At 52.0% G+C, this 23,680-nt stretch overlaps 1 protein-coding gene across 1 annotated transcript in view; it reads right to left on the minus strand.

The window, feature by feature from the left end:
- Positions 1-23,680, minus strand: part of Bcr (BCR activator of RhoGEF and GTPase) — a 114,621-nt gene that overhangs the window by 8,741 nt on the left and 82,200 nt on the right. Inside the window, exons 9-17 of the mRNA XM_075979985.1 lie at positions 19,890-20,011; positions 18,974-19,142; positions 16,894-17,013; positions 16,024-16,099; positions 14,589-14,693; positions 13,954-14,028; positions 10,162-10,259; positions 7,349-7,480; positions 416-475 (exon numbers count right to left, since the gene is read on the minus strand). Coding sequence (XP_075836100.1) covers positions 416-475; positions 7,349-7,480; positions 10,162-10,259; positions 13,954-14,028; positions 14,589-14,693; positions 16,024-16,099; positions 16,894-17,013; positions 18,974-19,142; positions 19,890-20,011 — 957 coding nt within the window. The remainder of the gene's footprint in view (positions 1-415; positions 476-7,348; positions 7,481-10,161; positions 10,260-13,953; positions 14,029-14,588; positions 14,694-16,023; positions 16,100-16,893; positions 17,014-18,973; positions 19,143-19,889; positions 20,012-23,680) is intronic.

Below are 23,680 nucleotides of genomic sequence, written 5' to 3' on the forward strand. Positions count from 1 at the left end.
AAAAGGGGGGAAAAATCTCTAAAACTGCTCTAGTCCCAATCTTTTTGGATCCATTTCCCTGAGACAGCCAAAGACGACCGCAGTGGATCTGAAGTGTTCTGTGAGATGCCGTCCCAGGGCTCCTAATACAGATCTTTTCCTTCAGGATGGAACACGCAGGGTCTGGGTGGCAACCAGCCACCAGATATAGCGCTCCTTCCTGTGTACGGCGTGTCTGCTCTGGAGGTCTCCCCTTCTGCCGTGTACACAGCACTCCTGTGGGGTACCCCTTCCTCCCACCTGCAAGGCCTCCTCTGGAGCCTGTTCTCCAGCTAATATCTCAGGCTTAGCCTTCTTCTGACTGTTCTGGATGGAACTGGGTCTGCTTTAACTTTCAGTGGGAGACAGGCGCAAACAGAGCCCCGTGGGCACTTACCCCATTCATGTCGATGACAGTCCGTTGCCAGTCTCTGTCCTGTAGCGTTTGGGGGTCCAACTGAAACCAAGGACGAATGATTAGAAGAAGCCCTCAGGACTGCTTGGAGGCTCTGCCCAGCAGTGGCCACCCCTGCTGCTGTCCTATACTCTCCGATGGCGGCCAGAGAGGTGGACTGACCTGTTAGACAGTTCTCGAACCTCAGAGTGCCAGAGCTCACTGCCATGAGCCCTGCTCTCCACCCCTGCCACAGATGGAGCCTAAGTCCTTGTATTTGTCAGAGGGGCTTCCAGATGTGAATGCAGGGCAGTCTGGGATGAAAACTAATTTCAGTGGGGACTGTGGGAGGGCGGAGCATCAAGAGCATCAAGGCATAGAGCGGCACCCCAAAATCAGACGGAAGCCTCACTGTACCCTCCCACTTTGACCTCTGCAGAACGCTGTCTGGCAGTCGGTCTATAGGACCCTACTGTATGTCACCTGAATAAGCAGTCTTCAAAACCACCACGTGCCCCCCCATCTATGGCACTGCTTCCCCTGCCTGATGAGTACCCCTTAGCTATCACAGGGAGCTTCGGAGAGGCCACTAGCTAGGCTACATAAGCAACCGGAGGGCTTCTGAAAACACACCATGAACTGAGGGTGGCTCTGTGGGAGAGCTCTTGCTGGTGTGTACAAGAACATTAGATTTTGCTGGGCAGTAGTGGCACATGCCTTTAATCCCAGCACTCAGGAGGCAAAGGCAGGCGGATCTCTGTGAGTTTGAGGCCAGCCTGGTCTACAAGAGCTAGTTCCAAGACAGGCTCCAAAGCTACAGAGAAACCCTGTCTCAAAAATCAAAAACTAAAACAACAAACAAACGAACAAAAAGAGCCTTGGATTTTTATCCCTAGTACCCCAAATTCAGAGATTAAAAAAGAACCACCACAGCTTCCCAGGCTCTTTACACAAAGAATTAACCTCTTTTCAGTGTGGGAATCTGTGGTGTGGAGAAACTCCCGTTCTTGCCTCCTACTTCCTTGTAGGAATCCCAGGGCCCACCTCTCTTGGTTGCCCAAGGACAGCAGCGCCCCTTCCTTCTTCAGAAGCAAGTTGAGAAAGACAAACCTTCCCTTTCCATCCCAGGACAGATAACGGGGACCCCCTCATCCCTAGAAACCCAGAATAGGCAAAGGTCATGAGTGATAGCATTCTTCTAAGACTGGGAGAGCAGCGGGGTAAGGAGAGCACCCACCTGAGCCATGGGTGCCTGGAACCCACCCTTCCCAGCCCACCTGGGACCCCAGGCCCTGACTGGCCCACCTTGCCCTTGCACACCAGACATCGGATGTGGGTCCACAGGGCAGTGCCTCGGGCACACAGCTGTTTTTCAGCAGAGGCTATCCGGCTGCGGCTTGCCCGGCTGGGGTAGAAAAACCGAATGAGACCCTGCATGGCGACGGGGGTCAGGCGGCAGAAGGCTTGAGGAGCTGAACAGCAGCACAGTGGCAAGCTCCTAGCCTCTGTCTCCTTTTGAACAGGCTCTCCCGGGGAAGCTCCACCCTACAGTGGGGCCAGCCAAGGTCCCAGCTTCCCATCATCCTCACATTCCACTTTTGTTTTTTGGTCAGTATATGGGAAAAACAGCTCCTGCTCCGGGGCCTATTGGTTACGGGAACTCTGACATGTCACAGTCTCCTCTTATGCCGGAGTCTCCTTTTCGAGTGGGTGGTTTCCTGTGTCCAAATTTAGAGACACTGAGTGACGTGTGTTGTTGCTCAGTCCACTTCAGGCTGGTAGGGTCCTGTAAGAATGTTTCCAGGCCTGCTGACAGTTCTAAATCGCATCTACTGCTGTCAATGGGACTGGAGCAGAGAGCATCCTGAGTGTAGACCCTGTCCCCTGTAGATGAGCTTCCAAGGACTTGCTGATCTAGACCCTGCCCACTCCTAAGCACCGAGGTCTACCGGTATCTAACTGCCCAGAGCTGCTGGTGTCAGGCTAGCCCGACACCAGACCCCCATCTGTAGCTTATGCTGGTGTCTAGACACTCGGTTCCATAGCAGCCTCGAATAGGTGGATTTGCCTCAGAGAACAGAATGTACTTAGCAGAGCAGAAACCATGTAAAGAATAACAGGATAAGGAGGGCTGGGCTATGTGGCAAACGGCAGTCCAGGCTGGCGCACCTTCCCATGGGCTACCCCGCTAACGGGAGCCAAGGCTGGCACCCTTTCCCATGCCGTTACTTAAAGTTCCAGAGAAACAAACCAGCAAGAGACCAGGATTTGGAAAAACTGATGACCGAGGGGCACGGGCTATTAAACAGAAGTGCAGGGCAAAGCTAAAGCCCTGAGGGCCGTTAGGGCTGTAAGGTGCCACAGTTTCACACAGCCACTGGGCAGCCAGCACGTGCATGCTCATACAGTGGTCTCAGAAGGGCAACCTGTAACACCACTGTCTCACTGGGACTGGACCGGGAGGAACGCAGAAGGGCAGCTGTGGTCAGTGGATTTGGTGGACGGCTACCCTGCCTAGAAAAATGCTTAGTACACACCAGGACAGGCTGGGGCGTGCCTCAGTTTAACCAGGGCAGCACTGAATGGGACCTGGAACCTCCTCTGCCTATGGGTGGAAAGCAGTCATCCATACTGACTCATACCAATGCCAGGGGTCACAGTGGCACCAACCCCAATAGCCTAATAATCAGAGAAAACAAAACTGTAGGCCATGGCAGAGTAACCTTATTTAGTTACTTATTAATAATATTAAGAAGCAGATAACCCTTAAAAACAACAGTCAGCTGGGTGGTAGTGGCACCCAGCTTTAATCCCAGTACTGGGGAGGCAGAGGCAGCTGGATCCCTGTGAGTTCGAGGCCAGCCTGGTCTACAGAACGAGTTCCAGAACAGTCAAAGCTACACAGAGAAACCCTGTCTCGAAAAACCAAAATGGTCACGGAAGATTACCTCTGGCATGATTCTGTTGATATAAAATGTGCAGAACGAACAAACTGAAGACAAAAACTATTATGACCCAGAAGGCTCTGTGGGAACCTGAGTCATAACCCCAGCTGGACTCAGAAGGTTAAGAGAGATGGCACAAGAGGGGAACATGGGGAAAGACAAGATCCTATGACTCGATACGATGTTTTTCCCCAAGAAAGAACTCTTGTAATTCATCATCTATGGGAACTCATCAGCTTAGAAAGTCTGTGAGTGGAAACAAGGGAAGGGAAGAGGCAGGGAGAAATCTCTGATGGGTACAAGGCCCCAAGAGTCCTAGGCTTTTCTGAGTCTGACAGTTTCCTTTGAATGGTGGCTCTAGCTGAGGATGGTGCTCTCTGGATCCTGTCCCTGTCCTGACCACATCCTACCAGGCTACAGAATGGCATCCTCCCAGCACAGGCATCTCCACAAATCCTGGGCTACTGCTGGCCTTGGGGTGTAAAACTTGATGTCATTACCTTGGGAAGCCTCTCTCTGAAGATAGGACACCTAGTGTCCCTTCCTGTGAAGGTTTCCCTATGCCCTGATCTTGCCCCACCATCACTGCCCCCTGAGCCAGTGTGACCTTGTCAGTAGGCTGGCCCTGGCTTGTGGTACATCTGTAGTCTTGAGTCTCTCTACTCTGGATCACAAAGCTCGGGGGATAAATGGCTTCATGTTATGACATTTTTGGAGCCTGGCATATAGGTCCTGCCTCATGAGGGCAAAACAATAGGCTCTTGTGTATGATGGTCTCGTTTGCTTGGATAATCCACAGAAGCTTGGGACCATCTTGAAATGGACTCTAGCCAAGGTCCTGTGTACATATTGTACGTGAGGTCTCACATTTTCCTTGCCGGGTGACTCTTTGAAGAGCTGGCACCATCCTGGTGACTGCGCCCCAGACCAGTGCCACCACACCCCTCCCTCTTTCTGACCTGTGGCTCTAATGTATCTAATTCAGAAAGAGGGAACCCTCTACTCTTTCTCTTGTGGAACTCTATCTTCAGGAAGAGCAGAAACCAAAAATTTCGAGACAGGGTTTTACTGTAGCTTTGGAGCCTGTCCTGGAACTACCTCTTGTAGACCAGGCTGGCCTCGAACTCACAGAGGTTTGCCTGCCTCTGCCTCCTAAGTGCTGGGATTAAAGGCATGTGCCATCACTGCCTGACCAGGTTATGGTTCTTGAAGTAAGTGTTCAATAACAACATTTATGGAGCAAAAAGCATGCTGAGGCAGGTTCTTAACCTCAGAAGAATCTGACACCTCCTGTCCCGGGATGTGCATAGACCATACCATGAGAGTCCCAGGTTCCATTCTGACCCTTGCCTTGGGCCCTGCTCTCCTCCCTGGGACTGGACTTCTCTTCCTGTCCTCCCTTGGATATCCAGGACTGTGACACCATCTCAGTGCAAGGTCATATAATCTCAGGTCTCTCTACTCAGTGTCTGAGCCAAGGTTGCCATCCCTATCAACTCCCAGCAGCAGGAAATGGACAGCTTGGCATCCAACCCACACAGCACACATGGAAGGCACTGATGCCAGTGGGGAAGCCTGGGCTAAGGGAGGCTAGCCTTAACAAGTCACAGATGGTTCTCCTAGGTACACATAACCCAGATAACAGCATCTGCAGGTGAGAAAAAGCCAGCAGGCAGAAGGATGGAGCCAGACTGGAGCATCACCATGTCACAGCTCCTCCTCCTGTTTCCTTCCTCCTGAGATCACACGAACAAGCCCTCGTTGCCAGGAGACAGGGCAGCCACTGTGTAGGCGGGTATGAGTCATCTAGACCCGTACAAGCATTTGGGTTCCTTCCTGTTTAATGAGGTTCCAGAAGCCATTCATCTCAGGCCACGGCAGTGACCAGGGGGGGCTGGCGCATCCAACTGTCTCCAATTCCTCTTGGCTAACCATGACGGTAACAAATAATAATAACAGAACCAAACGCTGACCAGGTCCGAGGGATACGTCACCGAGCCCCGATGTATCATGTCTCCCACTCTGGCCTAGACGTAAGGAAACAACAGCTGGAAGGGTGACGGGGTTATGACTCACTCGGGTCCCACAGAGCACGGCAGGCCGGGGAGCTGACAGAGATGAGATTAGCTTCTTTACCATACTAACCGGGCTCCCAGCTCTTTGTTCACCATGGCTTTATCCCTGGGCATGTTCAGAAACCCAGTTTGAGTGAGGATCCTGTTAAGTCAGTATTATTAGAAATCTCTATGCTGAGATCACACACACACATACACACACACACACACACACTTAGGGGTGCTTTATTTTGTGTGTGTACGTATATATATATATTTGTGGAGGCCAGAGGCCAACCTCTGGTGTCGTTCCTCAGGTGCTACCCACCTTGTTTTTATTGAGGTAAGGACAGGCCGGCCAGCGAGGTCCAGGGAATCTGTCTGGCTCCATTTCCCAGGGCTGGGATTAGAAGCGAGTCATCACACTGGGCTTTTATCCTTGTCCCCTTTTTTTTACACAAGGATGCTGGCGATAACACTCAAGCCTCCATATCAACTATTTTGCCCTCATACTAGCTTTTTTTGTTTGTTTGTTGTGTCTCATAAAGCCCAGACTGGCCTCTAACAATTCACCACGTGGCTGTGACTGGTCCTGGAATCATGGATTTCCTGCCTCCATCTCCAAAGTCCTGGGATTACAGATGTGCACCACCACCTTGGATATCTGGTTGGGTTATCTCCTCTCTTCCTCCAGGTGATGTCTGCTGACCTTCCTTCAGAAAAAACCCTAGTAGGCTGGTCTAGCCAGGATCCTCCGTACACACGGCATTTCCCGTTAGTAATCATCTATCCACTGACCCTCACTCTGTTCCTTGGCTGTGAATGCCCACTTGTCTGCGCTGTATCTGGAGCTGAGCCCTGTTCTATATAAAGGTATCTCTTCCCTCTTGGAAGCATCCTGAACATAGCTGCCTCTGCCGCCTTCACTGCTCTCAGTTCTGGAAATGTCTCTTCTCTTCACTAGTCTGGTTGCAGGGCACTCAAGACTGCCCCCCCCCAAACAAATGCATCAAGAAACATTTTGTTTATATGGCAGCATCACAGCAAGGGGGTGCCAAAGAAGCTTGGTTTGGTACAGCAGCTCTGCTCTCTTCCTACTGAGATCCCTAGTTTTCCAGTGGTGGTACTCAGAGGTCCTGGTTCAAATCCAGCCATTCCCAAGATTCCAGAGGTTCAGGACGACCAGTGGGGCCTGAATTTCTCTTTACTGTACTTGATGAAACCATGAAGGATCCTTGGGATCACCCCTGAGTGAGGCTGGGTAACAGGAGCTTCAAGAGGGTACCAGGGTCTGGGATATACACGAAGAAAGCCTGGGTTGTGGGCAGATACCAAGAGGGAGAAGGGAACTGGAGCCCCAACAAGTTCCAGACAGTACTGCTCATCAGAGGGCCGGAAATAGTTGGGAAGGTGTCTCCTTGAACGTCAAATGATCATTCTTCAAGATTTGCTGCAGCTGGGTGTAGCGCACACCAGATCCCATCCACTGAAAAGTCTGAGACAGTCAGCCTGTAGGTGAGTTCAGGCCTGCCTACACAAGTCAGTAGGACTCTGCCTCTGACTAACACAAGGAAGGGACAGGGTTGTAGAACAGTGGTAGAACACTTGCTTAGCATACGCAAGGTCCTGGGTTCACTCCCTTCTAAGAAAAGATCTGCTGTAAGCACCATGAGAAAGCACGGGCTGCAATCCGAATGAACACAGGCTTTCAAGTGCTTGTGGGCTGCTAGAACCGTCAGAGAAGTTACGGCTTCAGCTGCAAGAACAAGTCTGACAGAAACTCTTGGGGGAACAAGACAGTGTGATATAACAGACAGAGAGAAAAGAAGGAAGGACCCATGACTGGGCTCGCTATCCTCCATCCCAGGAGTTAGGCTGTTTTAGCAGCCTCACATGGAAAAGGCCGTAAAGCATCCCATCCAGGGGTGTGGGCTCACCTGCAGCTGACCTTTCCCCATGAGCTTGTCTGTGCTCTCGCCATCCTCCTTGGTGATCTTCATCTTGTTGTAACACTTTTCATAGCACAGTATCCGCAGGGTCTGGGAGCCTTCCAGCTCTATCTCGAACTCCTGTGGTTCCCCAAAAGAAAGAACGTTATCCACAAACAAGCAGGTCCAACCAAGAATGTGGCAGGATCAACATCATGTCTGAACCACGGTTTAACAACAATGGTACCCCTGCTGCCCCAGGAGGACCCAGACCTTACATAACTCTCCTCCCTTGGTCCTGGGATCCTTGTGAGCATTCCTGTGGACAATGCTGTCACTACACTGTGGGTCTCTCATTGGAAGTTTCTGGAAGCCTTTGTTTGTTTGTTTTTTCAAGACAGAGTTTCTCTGTACCTTTGGAGCCTGTCCTGGAACTAGCTCTTGTCGACCAGGCTAGCCTCAGACTTATAGAGATATGCCTGCTTCTGCCTTCCAAGTGCTGGGATTAAAGGCATACGCCACCACCACCCAGTTTCTAGAAGCCTTTTAAAACCTAACTCAAACTCGGCACAATGGCATCTGTCTCCAAAGAGTGGTCTTAATACCAGCGGCGTCAGAATCTCGGGGTGATTGTTAGAGACAGGGTTTGATAACTTTGGGTGGTAACGGCCTGTGAAGTGAGTTCATTTTCAGGGCCGTGAAGCTGTTCTGGGTAGTGCTGGAGTGGCGCTACATATCATCATTTATCTGTGAAAACCCACAGTGATGTGGGAGTGTCATATATCAATCTGTTGATTTCATTGGCTAAGCAATAAAGAAACTGCTAGGCCCATTGGATAGGCCCACCCTTAGGTGGGTGGAGTAAACAGAACAGAACACTGGGAGGAAGAGGAAGTGAGGTCAGACTCGACAGCTCTCCTCTCGGGAGCAGACGCCTTCAGAGAGACGCCATGCTACCTGCTCCAGGGAAGACGCACGCTATGAAGCTCCGACCCAGGATGGACTTAGGCTAGAATCTTCCCGGTAAGACCGGTGCTATACAGATGATAAGAAATGGGCTAGTCCAGGTGCGAGAGTTAGCCTAGAAGAGGCTAGATAGAGATGGGTCAAGCAGTGTTTAAAAGAATACAGTGTCCGTGTAATTATTTCGGGGCACAAGCTAGCCGAGCAGGCGGCTGGGGTGTTGGGGACGCAGCCCCGCCGCTCCATATTACTACACCACAGCATGTACATCTACCGCTAACTGTAGCCTTTGGGCGATGATGGGTGTGCGATGCAGGTAGATTACATTGTATAAGACTGAAATAGCGGGCAGTCTGTGGGAATTTCTGCCCTTCCTCTTAATTCTGCTGTCACACTAAGACGGAAGAATAAAACCGAAGCTAGGGGTACAATTCAGTGTTCAGCAAGTGCAAGTTCTGGCTTCCGTACATTCTCTTTAAAAAACCATAATCCATGGAAGGGCCAGAGGGCTTTGCAATGGTCCTCTGAGCTTTGCCACTTAATGTGGAGTTAACTTGCTCCTCTATCAACCTTCAGAGTCTCTAGGGAATTCTGCATTTTCCATCCATGCTTATGCATGCATGGCTCTAGCTGGGCATGCATGACTCTAGCTGGGCATAGCAGCTATTTTTGGGAAGTTGTATTAGGAGTATGTGAATTCCCTCTATGACCTGCAGGCACACATCAGGTGACCTAGACTCCCCATTATGCCTACCTAGGCCTTTTGCAACCTACCTAGAATCCATCTTTGTTGCCTCTGTGGGGTGTCACAATCCCCCAGTCCCCTTATTTTCTGAAAGCCATTTACAATGGGTCTCATGTGGCTTTTTTTTTTTAAAGATGGAGCTGGCCTGATATTCACTATGTGCCCAGGCTAGTCTTGAAAGCCAGGCAATTCTCCTGCTTCTACCTCCTATGTACTGGGACCGCAAGAATGTATCACCAAGCAAGCCTCATGTGGTTTTATTCTGCCACTATCATAGATTATATTTGGCCTTTTTGTCCTGAGGAGTTGAGAGGTAACTACTGGGCCCCTTGTGTCCTTGTCCTACTTAGACAACATGTATAATGGACAGACGATGAGGGGACGCAATGAAGCAAGACCAGGGATCTGGTCGCACGGTGACACCGTTCATCACATGACCAAGGTAGATGAGACCAAGCTGCCTGGTATTTTATGGTTTACTCCTTGGTGCGCAAGGGGTGGGAGGCAGCTCTGTAGCTTGGCTATTCCACCTGTGCCAACTAAATCAAGGCTGTTTAGGGTCACGGCAACTGCGGAGACCAGAGCGGGTAACTCAGAGTCTGACAACTTCATGCTTCTGTGCGATCATGCCACGCCAAAGGCCCACAGTTGGGGAGTACAGCCAACAGACTAGGCCAAGCTAGTACCTCAAGACAAGCACACGGGACCCTTGGAAACAGAACAGGGAGGCTCAGGGAGCCAGGCCCACAACCTTGGCAAGCAGGGCCTAAGAACTCCGGAAGCCAGAATAGTCCCAGGAGTTCATTTCAGTTTCGGAGGAAAAAGGCAAGCCAGAAACCTAACAACTATACAATAGGCTATAGCAGGATTCAAAAGCCTTTTAAAGTATTCTTTCAAAACGCTTCTCTGGAGAAATGGGTTATTCCTCTCCTGGGCGTGGGTGGGTAAGAGTCTCAGGAACACAGAGATAAAATCTCTTGGCTGTATCATACAGCCCCCCCCCCCAACCTCTAGGAGATTCCAGGAATGCTGGCAACCGCATGGGGGAAGCCCTCGGGGATCCCCCGGAGATTAAGATCCATGGAAAACATCCTGGTGGGGGCCGGCTCCTCACCTCGTTCCAGTTTGGCTCAGTCGTGTCCCTGTAGACGCGGGTCTTCGCTTTGTTCACAAAATACCCGAAGGAGTCCACCTCCAGGGTGCAGTATAGATCTGGGAGAAAGGGACAGGGTGAGGGTGACGGGTCTTCTGTATTGCTAGCTTGTGTCAGAGCAGGTATCATTACGTCAGGGGGAAAATTTCCTTCTTAAGGTAACCCAAACGGTGGCTGACACAAACACTGGCCCCTCAGGCAATACCCCTGGGCCAGCCAGAGGTGCTGGGACACAGAACTTCTCAAAACACCCACATCCACAGCACTCGGCAATAGTCTGCTAAAGCCCCTGCTGGGACGGGGGACCTATGCTGGGTGTGCAGGGGAAAAGGTGGATGTGGCCTTGGAAGCCAGGGTGGGTTGAGCGTTGCATTGTGGAGAGGCCACAGCAGATGTCTCCTACCCTGGGAGTAACAAAGGGTGGAAACGGGAGCCTAGGGGGAGCTCCGAGGGTCTGAGCAGACCCTGACAGGAACTTCACGAAACAGAGCTAGAGCACGGGAAGTTTCGCACCAGTGCAGGGCTGAGAAAGATGAGAAGCAGGGGTACTTGTTGGACCAAGTGTAAGTGGTAAATGACAGGAAGGGGTCCTGCATTTTAGGGGAGTCCTCGATGAGGAGTAAGGGAGGCCTGGCAGTGGGAATCGAGAAGGCCACGTCAAAGACCTACATGCATATGGACCAAGATGATGCTGCAATGAATAATGACATCTGACTGACAGGGCAAGGGGACCGTACGGTGGAACAGGACAGCTATCAGTGAGTCGAGTGTCAAGAGTCCAGATGAATACAGATTAAGACACTGATGGAGAACAGCCCCGGACTGATGGCAAGGAGTCTCACAGTGGAACAGAGGCTGCAAGTGATACCCTTGGCTTGGGAATCTGAAGTTTAAAGAGTAAAATATCAGATATAAATGAACACAGTTGGTCAGGAGAGAGAGGCCGAGAGTTAGAAAGGCAGCTTGGGCATCGTTGGTCTGTTACTGGATGAGTCTTGGGGGTAGGCCTGGCAAGGGGCGGGGGAAGATGCTCATGGAACAAACATATGGCGAATCTTTGCAAACAGACTGCTGTGAGAGATTATCTATACTAGGTTAATTGAGATGTAAAGACCCAGCCTGAATGTGGGTGGTTCCATTCCACAGGCTGGTGAAGAAGAGAAAGCAAGCTAGCTTATGTATCCCCCCCTCCCACTGACTGGGTGCCATGTGACTAGACTAGCTGCCTTCTGCCTCCATGACTTCCCCACCATGATGGATAATACCCTGGAACCAGAATTAGCCCTTTCTCCTTAAGCTGCCTCTGTTGGGATATTTGTCACAACAACAACAACGAGAGGGGGGGAGAGACAGGGACTTGGTACCACAAGCAGGGTGTTGCTGTGGTAAGTAGGGCTTTGGTTCCAGGACTTTGGAATTGGTTTGTTGGAGGAACGTGGAGTGCCTGGAACTCTGGGTTAGAAATGCCCTTGAATGCCATGAGCAGAGTTGAAGGAACTAGTCTGGTGTGAGTTTGGAGGACCAGAAGACCGAGAGACATTGGGATGGTGGAGGCGACCTCAGCAGGCTTCAGAGGTCATTCTGGTTATATTCTGGCAAATAATCGGGCCTCATTTTGCCCATCTCCTGAGAACTTGAGTGAGGCTGAATTTTAAAAATAATGGACTAATTTGCTTCGTGGAAGAAGTTTCAAGGAGAGATGACATCCAGGCTGTGGCGCGGCTATTGCCCACGGTTCCTATCCAGACGTAAAACACGAGCAGTTAAGGAAGGGAACTTAAACAAGTTGATAGCTGTAGCCAGCACCCAAGAGGGACCATGTAGCAGTAATTGTTAAAGACAAACCTGTGCTTTCAACTGGGACAGAATCAAGACCCCAACCCCCAAAGTCTCCAGTGTGAAGATACAAATTCATTTGAAAGGAGAAAGTCTGAACCGAGGGTGCAGTTGAAGGGTTCCCTGATCCTGCAAAGTCACTGGCTGGGGAAGTGTTTCCCCAGGTCAGCTCAGGGAAGCTGGGACAGATGCAGTGCAGGGGTCCAGACTCCATCCCAGGCTGGCAACCTGGTAATACTGTCCCCATGGCATTACTGATTTTATAGACATGAAAGATATAAGACTGAGAAGGTCACGGAATCTTGCACAGCGGTTCCAGAGAGCAACTTGGGCCAGACAATGTATAAGAGAGGTGGAGTCTCTTCGAGGAGGCCTCAAGAGGCCACCGGGTGAAGCTGTGCAGGTAAAGGTTAAGTTGCATTGGAGACCCAGCAGGGTGAAGATGTCAGGACCATGGAGAGCCACCAAGGAAAACTGTAGCTGTGGAGAATTTACGGCAAAAGAGAGGGGCTGCAGGTGGCAGAGCTGGGCAGAGAGGCTACCCAATCCTCTCGAGTTCAGAGAGGTCTATCATGAGTCAAAGATGTTGGACACAAAACTGCAGGCTTTAGTGTTTGCCCTGCTGAAGTTCGCTTTATCTCGATCTTTCCTTGATAGCTCCCATTTAGGCCTTTGGCTATGAGAATGTTTATTCTGTGCCATTTTATGTCGGAAACATGGAACTTGTTTTTGTTTTATAGGAGTTCAGATAAGATGAGACTTGAGGCTTTTAAGCAGGGTTGACATTTTAAAAAACTATGGGGATTTTTTTGAACTAGGACTTAATGCATTTTACATCTGAGATAGACAGAGCCCCATTCATCCCAGTGAGGAGATCTACCACTGAGCTACACTTCCAGCCCGAGTGCGCATCTTTCCGAGGATCACTGACTCAGGGTGTATGAACAAATATCTCAAAGTGGTTTTAAGTCTCATTTTTCTAACATGACAAGCATTTTTTTCCCATGTACTTACTAGCTATGTACTATTCCTTTGGTGAGGTGTTTTCTATTCAAATCTTTTTCATGTCAAAAAAATTAGCATTGTTGTTTTTGTGCGCATGTGCACACGCAAGTGAGCGTGTATGCATGCATGCGTTGTGTATGTGTATGCATGACGTGTGTGAGCGGATGTCTTTGTGTGCTCACGGTGCATGTGGGGAAGGCAGAGGACAGCTTCTAGGAGGTTCTCTCCTTTCATCGTGGGCTCCAGTGGCCAGACTTGCACGGGAGGCTCTTCCACCCACTGAGCCATCTCACCAGCCCACGGCTCGTTTAAAAACAAAATGTTTGAAACTGCATCTTCCTAGTGCTCAGTTTTTAAGAGTTCCTTGTATATTCTAGATGCAAGTCCTTTATCGGACCCATTCCAGAATTTGTTGAGGCTTCCTGTTCTGCAGCAGTGTGGAGAGGGTCAAAACTCTACTTGCTCTTCAGTACCACGGGTCTGAGGGCTGGGAGGACCTACCTAGGTGAGGAGATGGGAAGATGCAGTGTGGCCGCCCTTAGACAGCCAGAGCAGCTCGCTGGGAGAGAAAGGGTGGTCTCGAACCAGCTAAATCTGCTCTGCTGCCAGGCTTGGGGACCACCGCCTACAGTTCCCTGAATTGGACCTTAGGCTCCCCGGCATCTTGCTGCCATCAGGCTTCGGGCTCAAATTCCAGACCCGGTAATTAAAAGACCTGCCAGCAGGTGGCAGCTCATCTGTATGCATTCTCCGTTCTCTGAGACAGGGGAAAAGCTGAGAAAACAATCCCATCCCCAGCAGGCTTCATCCAGCAGGGTCCCACACGGAACAGTGCACCTCTGGTGGACCTGCACAGCGTTCCTAGGAAAGCTTACTTACAGGCTCCACCACCTCCCTCCCTAAGCCACTTACTTGAACTCTGCTTAAACCCGGTGGCTGAGTGGACGATGACATTCAGGAAGCCGTAGAGCCCAGGAGACTCATCATCTGCATGAGAGACCATAGAGGTCAACTTTCTGCCTTCCCAGCACGGGAGGGTAAGGTGACTGGTTGGTCCAGCAGGGGGAGGTAGTATCACAGACAGTGGGTACCCACTATGGATGCTGCATTTAGTATTTTAGGATCTAGCTGGGTTCAAAACGCAGGCAAACTGGTGACCAAAACAAAGTTCCAAAGACAGGAGAGGGGGTTGGGGTGACACGGGCATGAGCGGAACACATGTGCTTGAATACACGCCCGTGTGTGTTAACTGAGTTCGTGTGCACACGGACAGCAGCGAACACAAAACTTGCCATGGTTTCAGTGCTGCTCAGGGTTCACACCCACTGTACGGACAGTCTGGCCAGCTGTCACAAACCTTATGGCTAGGGACAAAGCCCATGGTCAGTTTTTACAACTGTCCGGCAGTGGCTTCAAGGGGAAAAACTGCTCCTAAGAGATCAGCCCGGTGCCCAGGAGCTGACACTGCTCCTAAGAGATCAGCCCGATGCCCAGGAGCTGAAACCGCTCCTACCAGATCAACCCGGAGCCCAGGATCCCAGCCTTACCCTCTTTGTTGATGGTCAGTGGAATGTGATGAACAGTCTGAAGTTTCACGCATGAGTTGGTCAGCATTTGCAGCTCCACCGACGTCAGAGAGAAACTTTTGAAACCTGAAGGGGCAGAGCAGGCACGGGGACAAGTCAGTCCATACTGGCCCTCTCAAGTGACCCTCTCGACACACTGAGGCAGGAAGGTCAGAAAGGCCCCCTGGGCCTTGCTGACTCCCAGGTGAAATGCGGGGATAGCACAGGGCAATGCAAAGCCCTGAAGAGCCCAGGCCCATGGGCCCCTGAGAGGATCGGCAATGCTGCTGATAACTCATGTTCACATGTGTTCTCTTGCCACCCAGGCACAATGCCACAAGGCAGGCTGGAATAGACAGATTGGTCTGGAAGCATCTCCCTGGTAGGTCTCCCCAGACAAACATCCGTGTAGCTCTTGTCCTTCACTCTGCCATGGTGGATGATGTCTCCCAGTCACCTGAAGCAAAGGGGTTTATTTCTGGACACCACTTGGAGCAGGGACAGATGCTGCCATACTGGAAATGGTTTGGATCCCATGTTAGGCCAAGAATCCCTGGAACATAAGCCCTTGGTCTCTCCTAGGCCATACAGGCACTGAAAGGAAAAAGTGGTCTTAGCTCAGCATAAATGATGTGTCTAAGAGACAGGAACTCAGAAGGGGTCAGAGGCGTGCAGAGCCCCCCAGCTGTATCTGCAGAAACTGAACCCCAACTCCTGTTTCAGCAGGAGCTGCTGATCTCTCTGAGGACGCAGTTCTTGGAAAATGGGGTGTTGGGCCGCTGCAGGCCAAGGACTTGTGGGTGAGGTCTACCATTATGTTCCCAACACTGTCCCAGGACCTGGAGTGTAGCTTGCAATTTCAGAGAGAGAAAAAAAACCCACGGACAGAGGGAAGTGCCTAGAGAAGGAAGGAGTCATTACAGGGAGGATGAAGAGTCTTGTTTGGAGGTGAGCAACAGGGGGGCCATTACGGTGTGGTTCCTGAGGTAAGTCCAGGCAACGGCTCCTTCTTCACTACCTGGAGAGGGAGGGCAATGGAGCCCCAGGGGGTCTGACAGTAACTGGTGAACAGGCCCAAGGATTAGGCCATAAAGGCCTGGCCGGGACAGGTGAGAAGGGCAGATGGTGTGTGAACAGACAGCTAGGAAGATCAAAGGGCATATTGGCTGGGCGAGCACTGGGAGAGCACGATACGGCTGGGCAGTTCCTCTAATGTTCTGAATTAGGCCGGGTTCCATGCAACATCCCCCCTTCCCAGTCTAAAGCCCCCCTGAAAAGAAGAGTAGAGCAGAGAAACAGGGGAAAGGAGAAGCGTTAGAAGATTGAGAACTGTCCACTGAGTAGCCATCCGTCCGTCCACCCACCCACCCACCCTGGTGGCTGAAGGCCGAGTTCTCTGGGTACAGGGTCCACTCACATTTCTTCTGCTGCTCCCGGATGCTCTCTCGCCACTCGGCTCGCTCATAGTCGGAGGAGATCAGGAATGTGTAACTCTGCAGAGAGGGAAAAGAAGAGCAGACCCTAGAGTCGGAGAGACACACTTTTCTCCCGCAGCCAAACTGACCACTTTTTGTACACTCTACACAGTATAGGCCTGTGTCCGGCATAAGCCTACCCGAAATGCCTGGGGTTAAGGGCATGACTCTGGCAGAGGGGGTGCGGCTTAAGGACATGGAGGGAGGGGTGATGAGGTAGTTCTTTAGGGTGAGGGCTGATGGGAATCTAACCTATGCAACCAGCCCATAAGAAGACAAGGCTCACAAAGTCTGGTCAGCTGCTCTCCCTGTCACGTGCAAAAGAATAAATCACACAAAACCCTGTCTTGAACACGAACACACACACACACACACACACACACACACACACACACACACAGAGAGAGAGAGAGAGAGAGAGAGAGAGAGAGAGAGAGAGAGAGAGAGAGAGAGAATAGAGAGACCCAGGCTACAGGTGGCACCAGGAATCAGACCAGAAGAGAATGTCAATGACCCTGGAGGTCCCTAGGTAGAGTTCCTGTACCTGAGGACCAGAGGTCACATTCCCCTACACCTTCCCTGGAGCCCTTGCCACTTCCCAGCCGCAGAAGCCGAGGGAGCTGTTATTCAGCTGGAGACTAGCCCAAAGCCCCATCGGAGGGATATGTGCCTGCATGTGTCATGCTGCACTGGTCTCTTTTGGAATGGGAATGCTCCCCAGCTCCCTGGAGCCATAGAACGGCTGCCACAAGGCATCCATGAGCTGGAGACAGCAGGCAGCTGGGGAAGTCTGGACCGCGGCTGGCACTCACCTTACCATTGCGACTGTGTACCCTGAAGGCCATGCTGGGGGACATTAAGAGCAGCAGTGACTCTTGCTCAGACAGCTTCTTCCTCAGCCTCTCCATGACTTTGCTGCCCTTGTTTGCTCTCTGCAGAGAGAGCATAGTCTTGCTTTTTCATCTGGAACCAATGCCATCTGCTCCCCCTCAGTTGTGGTCCATCACTCCCCGGCCTTACCCCCAGGCTCACAGAGCACAGAATCCCATCTGTCAGCTCAGTACAGTCCAGGCCCTTTGTCAGCTGTTGCTGGTGGCCTTTAGAGGATGTGAACAGCCTTTCCTTGGGGTTGAGCCCCAGCACTAACTTGGGGTGTGCTCACTGAGCCCTTCCTGAAGGAATCAGTCCTTTATGTAAGAGCAGGGGCTAGGCCTTCAGCTTGTCAAAACCTGGACAATGTTCAGGAGTTAGTGGGATCTAGGGGACCTTTACCCTGCTCCTTGCCTTGGTCACATTTAACATCAGGCCCCTGGGATGTTGGGGGTCAGGGAAGGAGAGGGTCCTAGCGCATTAGAATGAACATCACTATGATCTGATGAGAAAACCCCTCCTTGTCCTGAGCTGTGTGGAACTTTCCTGAAGCCACTTGACTCTGGAAAGAAGACTGTGGCCTCTCATAAGCTGGTGCCCCGATCCCTATCCCATGATGTAGGATAGGGACAACCATCAGTGGGCAGCAGGGCCCAGTAGCCCCGAGGACGCAGCACTGGCTCTGCTTGGGGACAATGCTACAGAGGTCATAAATCAATGATTTAACATCCACCGTGGTCTTGGCTCACCCCTATCTGAAGCTTTAGAGCTTCCCTACATATCCCTAAAAGTGCAACATTTGCAACGTGGAGATCTAGGAAGGGGCATGCCGCCCGAAGAGGACCCTTTGTTCTGTGGTATCCACTTCACTAGGGATCTAGGGAGTGTCCTTGAGCAGAAGCCTGTCTTCTGATGATACAGCTTGTTTGGGGCTAATGCTAGCCCCCACCCCCTGGCCCGAACTAACCCTAGACTCACCTTTACACCTTCTAAGAATTCTCCAGGAAAAAAAAAAACAAACCTCGGGGGAATGTAATTCAAAGCAGCTAGAGGGGCCACATCCTAGTCTGCCCTGAGTCCTCTACAGCCCGATTGGGATGGATGCACCATCCTCTCCCCTGCCCGCCCCCCCACCCCCCGCCATGATTAAGCATGTCTCCCTGCCACAATACCACACGGATGCCGCCTGAGCATCAGCTAGCAGTAGCTCTAAATATGGAAGGTGGGGTGAGAGGATTGCTCAGGCCCAGGATACTAGCATGGACAACCCACCAAGACCTTGTCTCTTAGTTGTCCCCTGGATGCCCTCTTTCTCTGCCTGACTTCATTTCTACTTGGTGTGACTTGGGGGTGGTGGGAAAACAGTCCTCCCATCCTTGGGTGCCTTTCTTGCCTAGGACCGTTGAGTACTGATCTCCTGGCTTGTTTTCTATGTGGTAGAGGTTAAATTCATAACCTCCATAAGAAGAATCAGGAGCTTCCCTAGGCCTGATCTTCCTGGAACGCAAGGACGGGGTCGGGGAGAGGATGAGAAGATCATAGTAAGAGGTAGGTATAAGGCTGGGCTCTCAACATTCCAGGGATGGCCATGCAGGCTTAAACTGGACCACGTCAGAGAAGAGCCACAGGGGATCTGTGAGTGAACACGAACCTTCTATGCAAGGGTCACTAGTCAGGTAAGTGGACACTGAGCAGTTTGACAGACGGGGTAAGCATCCTAAAATAGACACTCCGTGAACACGCCTGCTGGATGCCTCATCTCCCATTGAGGCTCGGTTGCTAGGGACTTTGGTAGGAGAACTCAAATTTGGTTGGAGGCTCTCAAAACAACCAGAGTCTAGCTATGATCCGATGCCCAGGAGCCGAGAACTCTCAAGGGTCCCCACAGATCCTGCGGACCAGCTGTGGAGGGACAGATGCCTGGCCAAGACCGAGAGAGCCCCTGCTTGGCCTGCACACAAGGGTCTGCTGTGTACTCAGGCTCCACGGAACCTGGCACGAGCTCTCCAAAATCGGTCTCACCTTCTCCCGTTGGATGTCGCTCTTGATCTGGGAGATTTTGATCTTCAGGGCATCCAGTTCCTCGTCTGGCACCAGAGGGATGTTGGGCACAGCCTCCAGTTCATCCACCATCTGGAAGCTGAGGTCCGTGAGCGGAATGTACCATTTGCAGTCATACTGCTGGGTTTTGCTGGGGTGGAGAGGGACGAGAACGTTAACAGACTGCACTTCCCTTTGCTTTTGAGAAGCAGAGAGCCCTAGGTCTACGGCTGGGCCCTTCAGCTGACTGAAAACGGGCGAGGTTGCAGTTGGCAGCAGGCACTGACGGGACGGGACTGAAGTGCAGAGGCGCAGAGGTTGAGAGGCCGTGGTATACCTGTTAGCGTCACTTCACTGACGAACAGCAGCAGAGGCTCCCCTTCTGCGTGGAGTGAGTTCATTCCCACGTCAGCAGAAATATGTAAGGAGACCCCACCGTGTCTAGGTTGTTCTAACATGACCTCTTGACTCCATTCCAACCTGGGCAAATCTCTGGTGCTGGTGGCGTGTGTGTATGTGTACGTTGGGCAGTTTGCTGGTGGCGGTGGGGATGCGTGTAATACATTGCAGCATGGGAAGACGGAAGGACAGCTACCCCCGAGTGACCATCTGCTGACAGGGGAGGGTTTCTGGCCCAGCCCTGCAGCCCTCGACGCTTCTCTGATGGTTTATGATAAGACTTTCCTGCCTTTCATTACAGGACGCAAAGACAAGTCACTGCCCTGCCTTATGACCCCTCCAGATGGTTGGTGATGTCCCTGACTTTGAGCCTGGCATCACATCCAAATAGAAACTATGTAAAGAGTGTGTGTGTGGGGTCTGGCTACATTGTTATTCATGTCTGTCAGAAACCCAGCCAGCAAAGCCTTGCGGTGAGGGCAGGGCCAAGGTCACTCACCCTCCACTTTGCTTCTTCAGCTTGGTGCAAAGGAGCAGGTCGGTGAACAGGAAGATGTGGCGCAGCTTGCGGGCCCCCTCCACCAGCTCCACCATGAAGCTGTCCTTCAGCAGCTGCCGGTGCTGTGGGCACAGTGTGGACAGGGGGCAGGTCAGGGCGATGGGTGTGGAGGGGAGATGGGGCCCAGGGCCTCTGTCTCAGCAGGAGCAAGGAGGAAACCGTCTAGAAAGTGCTCTCCTTTGGGATTTACACTCCCGCTGCATTTATTTTCAACACGTTCTAGTCATCTTATTTGCGTGCTAAGAGATCGGGGCTGCCAGCATCTCTCTTGTTCTGCCAATTATTCTGAGTCCCGCCTAGATGCTCGCCCAGAGAAGAACACCAGAGAATGGGGCAGAGGCGGACATCAGTTTGGGGTGACTGGTGCCTCTCTGAGGAGCTGGCCTGAGGTCATCCACACAGACGGATGCTCCTGTTGCATGACTGTTCTCAGGCACGGGCACCATATTCCAGCGACTGACTGGGCAGCCAATCAGCAGGAAGAAGATGAGCCCAGGAGTTCTTCGAGAAGAAGCAGGGCTGGGAATATGGGCTGGGTCTCATGCCAAAGGCTTCAGGAAGCTGTGGACCTACGTCTGAACCCTACCTCCAACCCTTCCCCCGACACTAATGACTAAGAACAAGGCCAACAGAGAGATGAGGATGTGTGACACGGGTGGGCGGGGACTAGAACAAGGGAAGGACTGTGAAGAGAGTCTCCCAGCAGGTCCCAAGCCTTCTGTAACTCAACAATCCATCAACAAGCCAAGGACAGTCACCTCTCCTGTGCAACCCAACAAGTTGCTAAGCAGGCACAATAAGACAAGTTATTAAGTTGTTCAGACAATGCCAGCCACCTCATGTGGGTTAGATGATATGTCATGCAGAGGACAGAGATAGAATGAGGTTCTGTTACTGTGAGCCACCCCAAGCCCAACTCAGACATGAGAAAATGGCCCCGGAAAGGCCATCCCAAGGCAGCACTGCAAGCACAGGGAAAGTTTACTCATTGGCCTGGGGGGCGCATCCGGCTTCAGGAAGGCTTTCTGGGGGGGGGGGCACCTGCTCTCCACACAAATTCTACTGTTGCTGGGCAGTGGTGGCTCACACCTTTAATTCCAGCACCCAGAAGGAAGAGGCAGGTGGATGGGTCTCTGTGAATTCAAGGCCAGCCTGGTCTATAAAGGGAGTTCCAGGAGAACCAGAGAAATCCTGTCTCAAAAAAACAAAACAAAACCAAAACAAACAAACAAACAAACAACCCCCCCCCAAAACCCCCAGAACCAATAAAACCAAACCAAACCAAAAACCACTGTCTTCCCCAGCCTGAGGTGTAGTTGATCCCCAACCCCCCAAGAAGCAGGATGCTCCCTCCTCTCATCCAGTGGACTGGGGCTGTACAGGGCCTGCTTCCCTGTGCCTGTAGTCTCAGCTCCATAAACTCTATTCCCACGCTCTGCAGGGTGCAGCCTGGACAGGTCCCCTGACATCCCCTGGCATGGAGGGTCACACGCCACCATCATAGGCACTCAGCTCATGACGGTCAGCTGATTGCTGGTGTGGAACAGCCAATTATTTTATATAGGCTGGTGTCAACATGCTAAGACCGGGACTCTCGCACACACCTCCACAGGGCAGAAGGCTTTCTGGATGTCTTCTGGGGCGTGAGCCTAGCCTTTAACAAACGAGCCACCTCCCTAGCCCAATGGTGCATACATCTGAGGAAATGTTGGTGGGAGATGCAGAGTAGATTATAGAGACAGGTATATATATTGCTAGGTCTGTGGCGGGGATAAGGAAGTGTTCTGGGACACCCAAGTCTGCAATAAATGCTTCCTCAATAAGGACACAGAAGCAGGATCGCAGACCACCAGGTGGCAGTCTTTTCTCTTTCCAAATAACTGAATTTCTTTCAAACCAGCAGAGGGCGCCCTAAGCTCAGCCTAGAAGCTGTGGGTCTGTAGCGTTCAGGCAAGAGTCCCCTGACATCGAATGCTCTCCAAATCTCCTGCAGGCTTAAGAGGTTCCAAGAGGCAGATTTAGCCTGGTTCTGGCAAGCACTTTTGATATCACAACAGTTACTTAACCCCTCTCCAGCGTTGTCACGGGTGGGGGGAGGAGGAGGGGAGGGGACAGATGACAACTTCAACACTTCCCAGCTGGCCCCACCACCCCTGGTCCCCATTCTGTGAGAGCGGTTTCAGGGGTGTGTAAAAGTCACTGGCGGGGACACCCATCAGAGTTGTCCTTGTGCAAGCACCATGAGATCTGGCTTCTGAATCCCAGGGCATGGGCAGTCCCCCGCCAAAGAGAACATTCAACAGCCAGGGCAGAGGGCGCCCAAGCCTTGGGACAACAGGTGAGGCCCCAAACGTAACAACAGCCTATCCAGGAAAAAAGGCTTAGGATCAGAGAATCAGAGAGGAGAGCCCCGGTGGGTGAAAACTGCAGTGGGAAGAGGGAGGGCGGGTCCAGGACTGTCCCAGGCCTGGAGGCACGAGTCTCAGGCTGGTTAAGATCCCTAGGCTTCTGGGCAGATGCCACCTCCATAGCTCACGTTGGCCAGACCTGGGTTCAACTCTGCTGGGAGCCTAGCTAGAAACTCTACTAAGACCCTCTCATTTCTCCCACCCTCCATCTTCTCCCCCTGGTAACAGCCGCAGGGGAGGGGAGAGACAGGTCCAAGACAGATAACACAGGGAGAACTCTATGATAAGGAAATACTGGGGTGAGGCAGAGAAGGGAGCCCTAACAGTAACCTTGTCCCTCTGACCATTAGCTAAGAAGCCTTCATTGCAAATTCAACTCCTGCTGCCTCCCCCCATTCCCTTCCTGGAATCCTGGCTCCTGTGCAGATTCTGGCCAGTCTGGTCTGGCTGGGCCAGCTCACATGGCCTTAGTGAGTTCAGACTCTCACGGCTTCGGGCTGCCCAGGGGACACCTCACTCAGAAGTACTCATCAGTCTGGTTACAGGCCCGGGAGCACAGGGCACCCAGCCCTGGCTCCCCATCCCGCCTGCCCCCATTCTCCAGGGCACACAGACAAGGTCAAGGCTGAGCCACCTCCGCTAGCAGCAACAGTGTGCAAAACATTAAATGAGGCCAGGCGCCCGGGAAAAAGTATCCACTCAAAGCCTCACCCAGTGCATGCCCCACCCCACCCCCGCCCCAAGACAGAGCTGAAGGACAGACAGCCCAGGACCTTGCTGGACCCAGGTCCAAGGAGTCTGTAGCTCAGAGAAGGCTGTTTATGAAAATGGCAAGAGTTGTATCCAAGAGGAGAAGGGGAGAGATGCATGTTCCCGTGTGTGGCTGTTGGTGCACACGTCCTGTGTGCTGGCAGGAGCCCCTACGCAGGTTTCTGCGCCCCCAGGTTGTAGGGCAAAGCAGTGGAGGAAGACGTGTGTATGGTTTGGGGGGAGGCACTCTCCGGGTGTTCCTCTACATGCAGGTAGGAAATATCAGCTGGAAAGGACACCACTGCCTTCTGAGAAACCGACACAAACAGACCAGGATCCCCTCCACTTTCACTGCCTGTCTCCTGGCATGGCTTGGGAACCAGCCCGTGCGGGGCCTCCTTTGGGAAGACCAAATTTAGAAGCACGTTGTTATGGTTTTAATGTTTACACCCTAGCTTGTTTACTTTCTTTCTATCTCGGTGTCTTTAAAACTCAGATGTAGGGTAGGGTTGGGGCTGAACCACAGCTCAGGGACAAAATGTTTGCCTAGCTTGTACAAGGCCCTGGGTTCCA

Source organism: Microtus pennsylvanicus, chromosome 7 (assembly GCF_037038515.1).
Source record: "Microtus pennsylvanicus isolate mMicPen1 chromosome 7, mMicPen1.hap1, whole genome shotgun sequence".
Lineage (NCBI taxonomy): Eukaryota > Metazoa > Chordata > Mammalia > Rodentia > Cricetidae > Microtus > Microtus pennsylvanicus.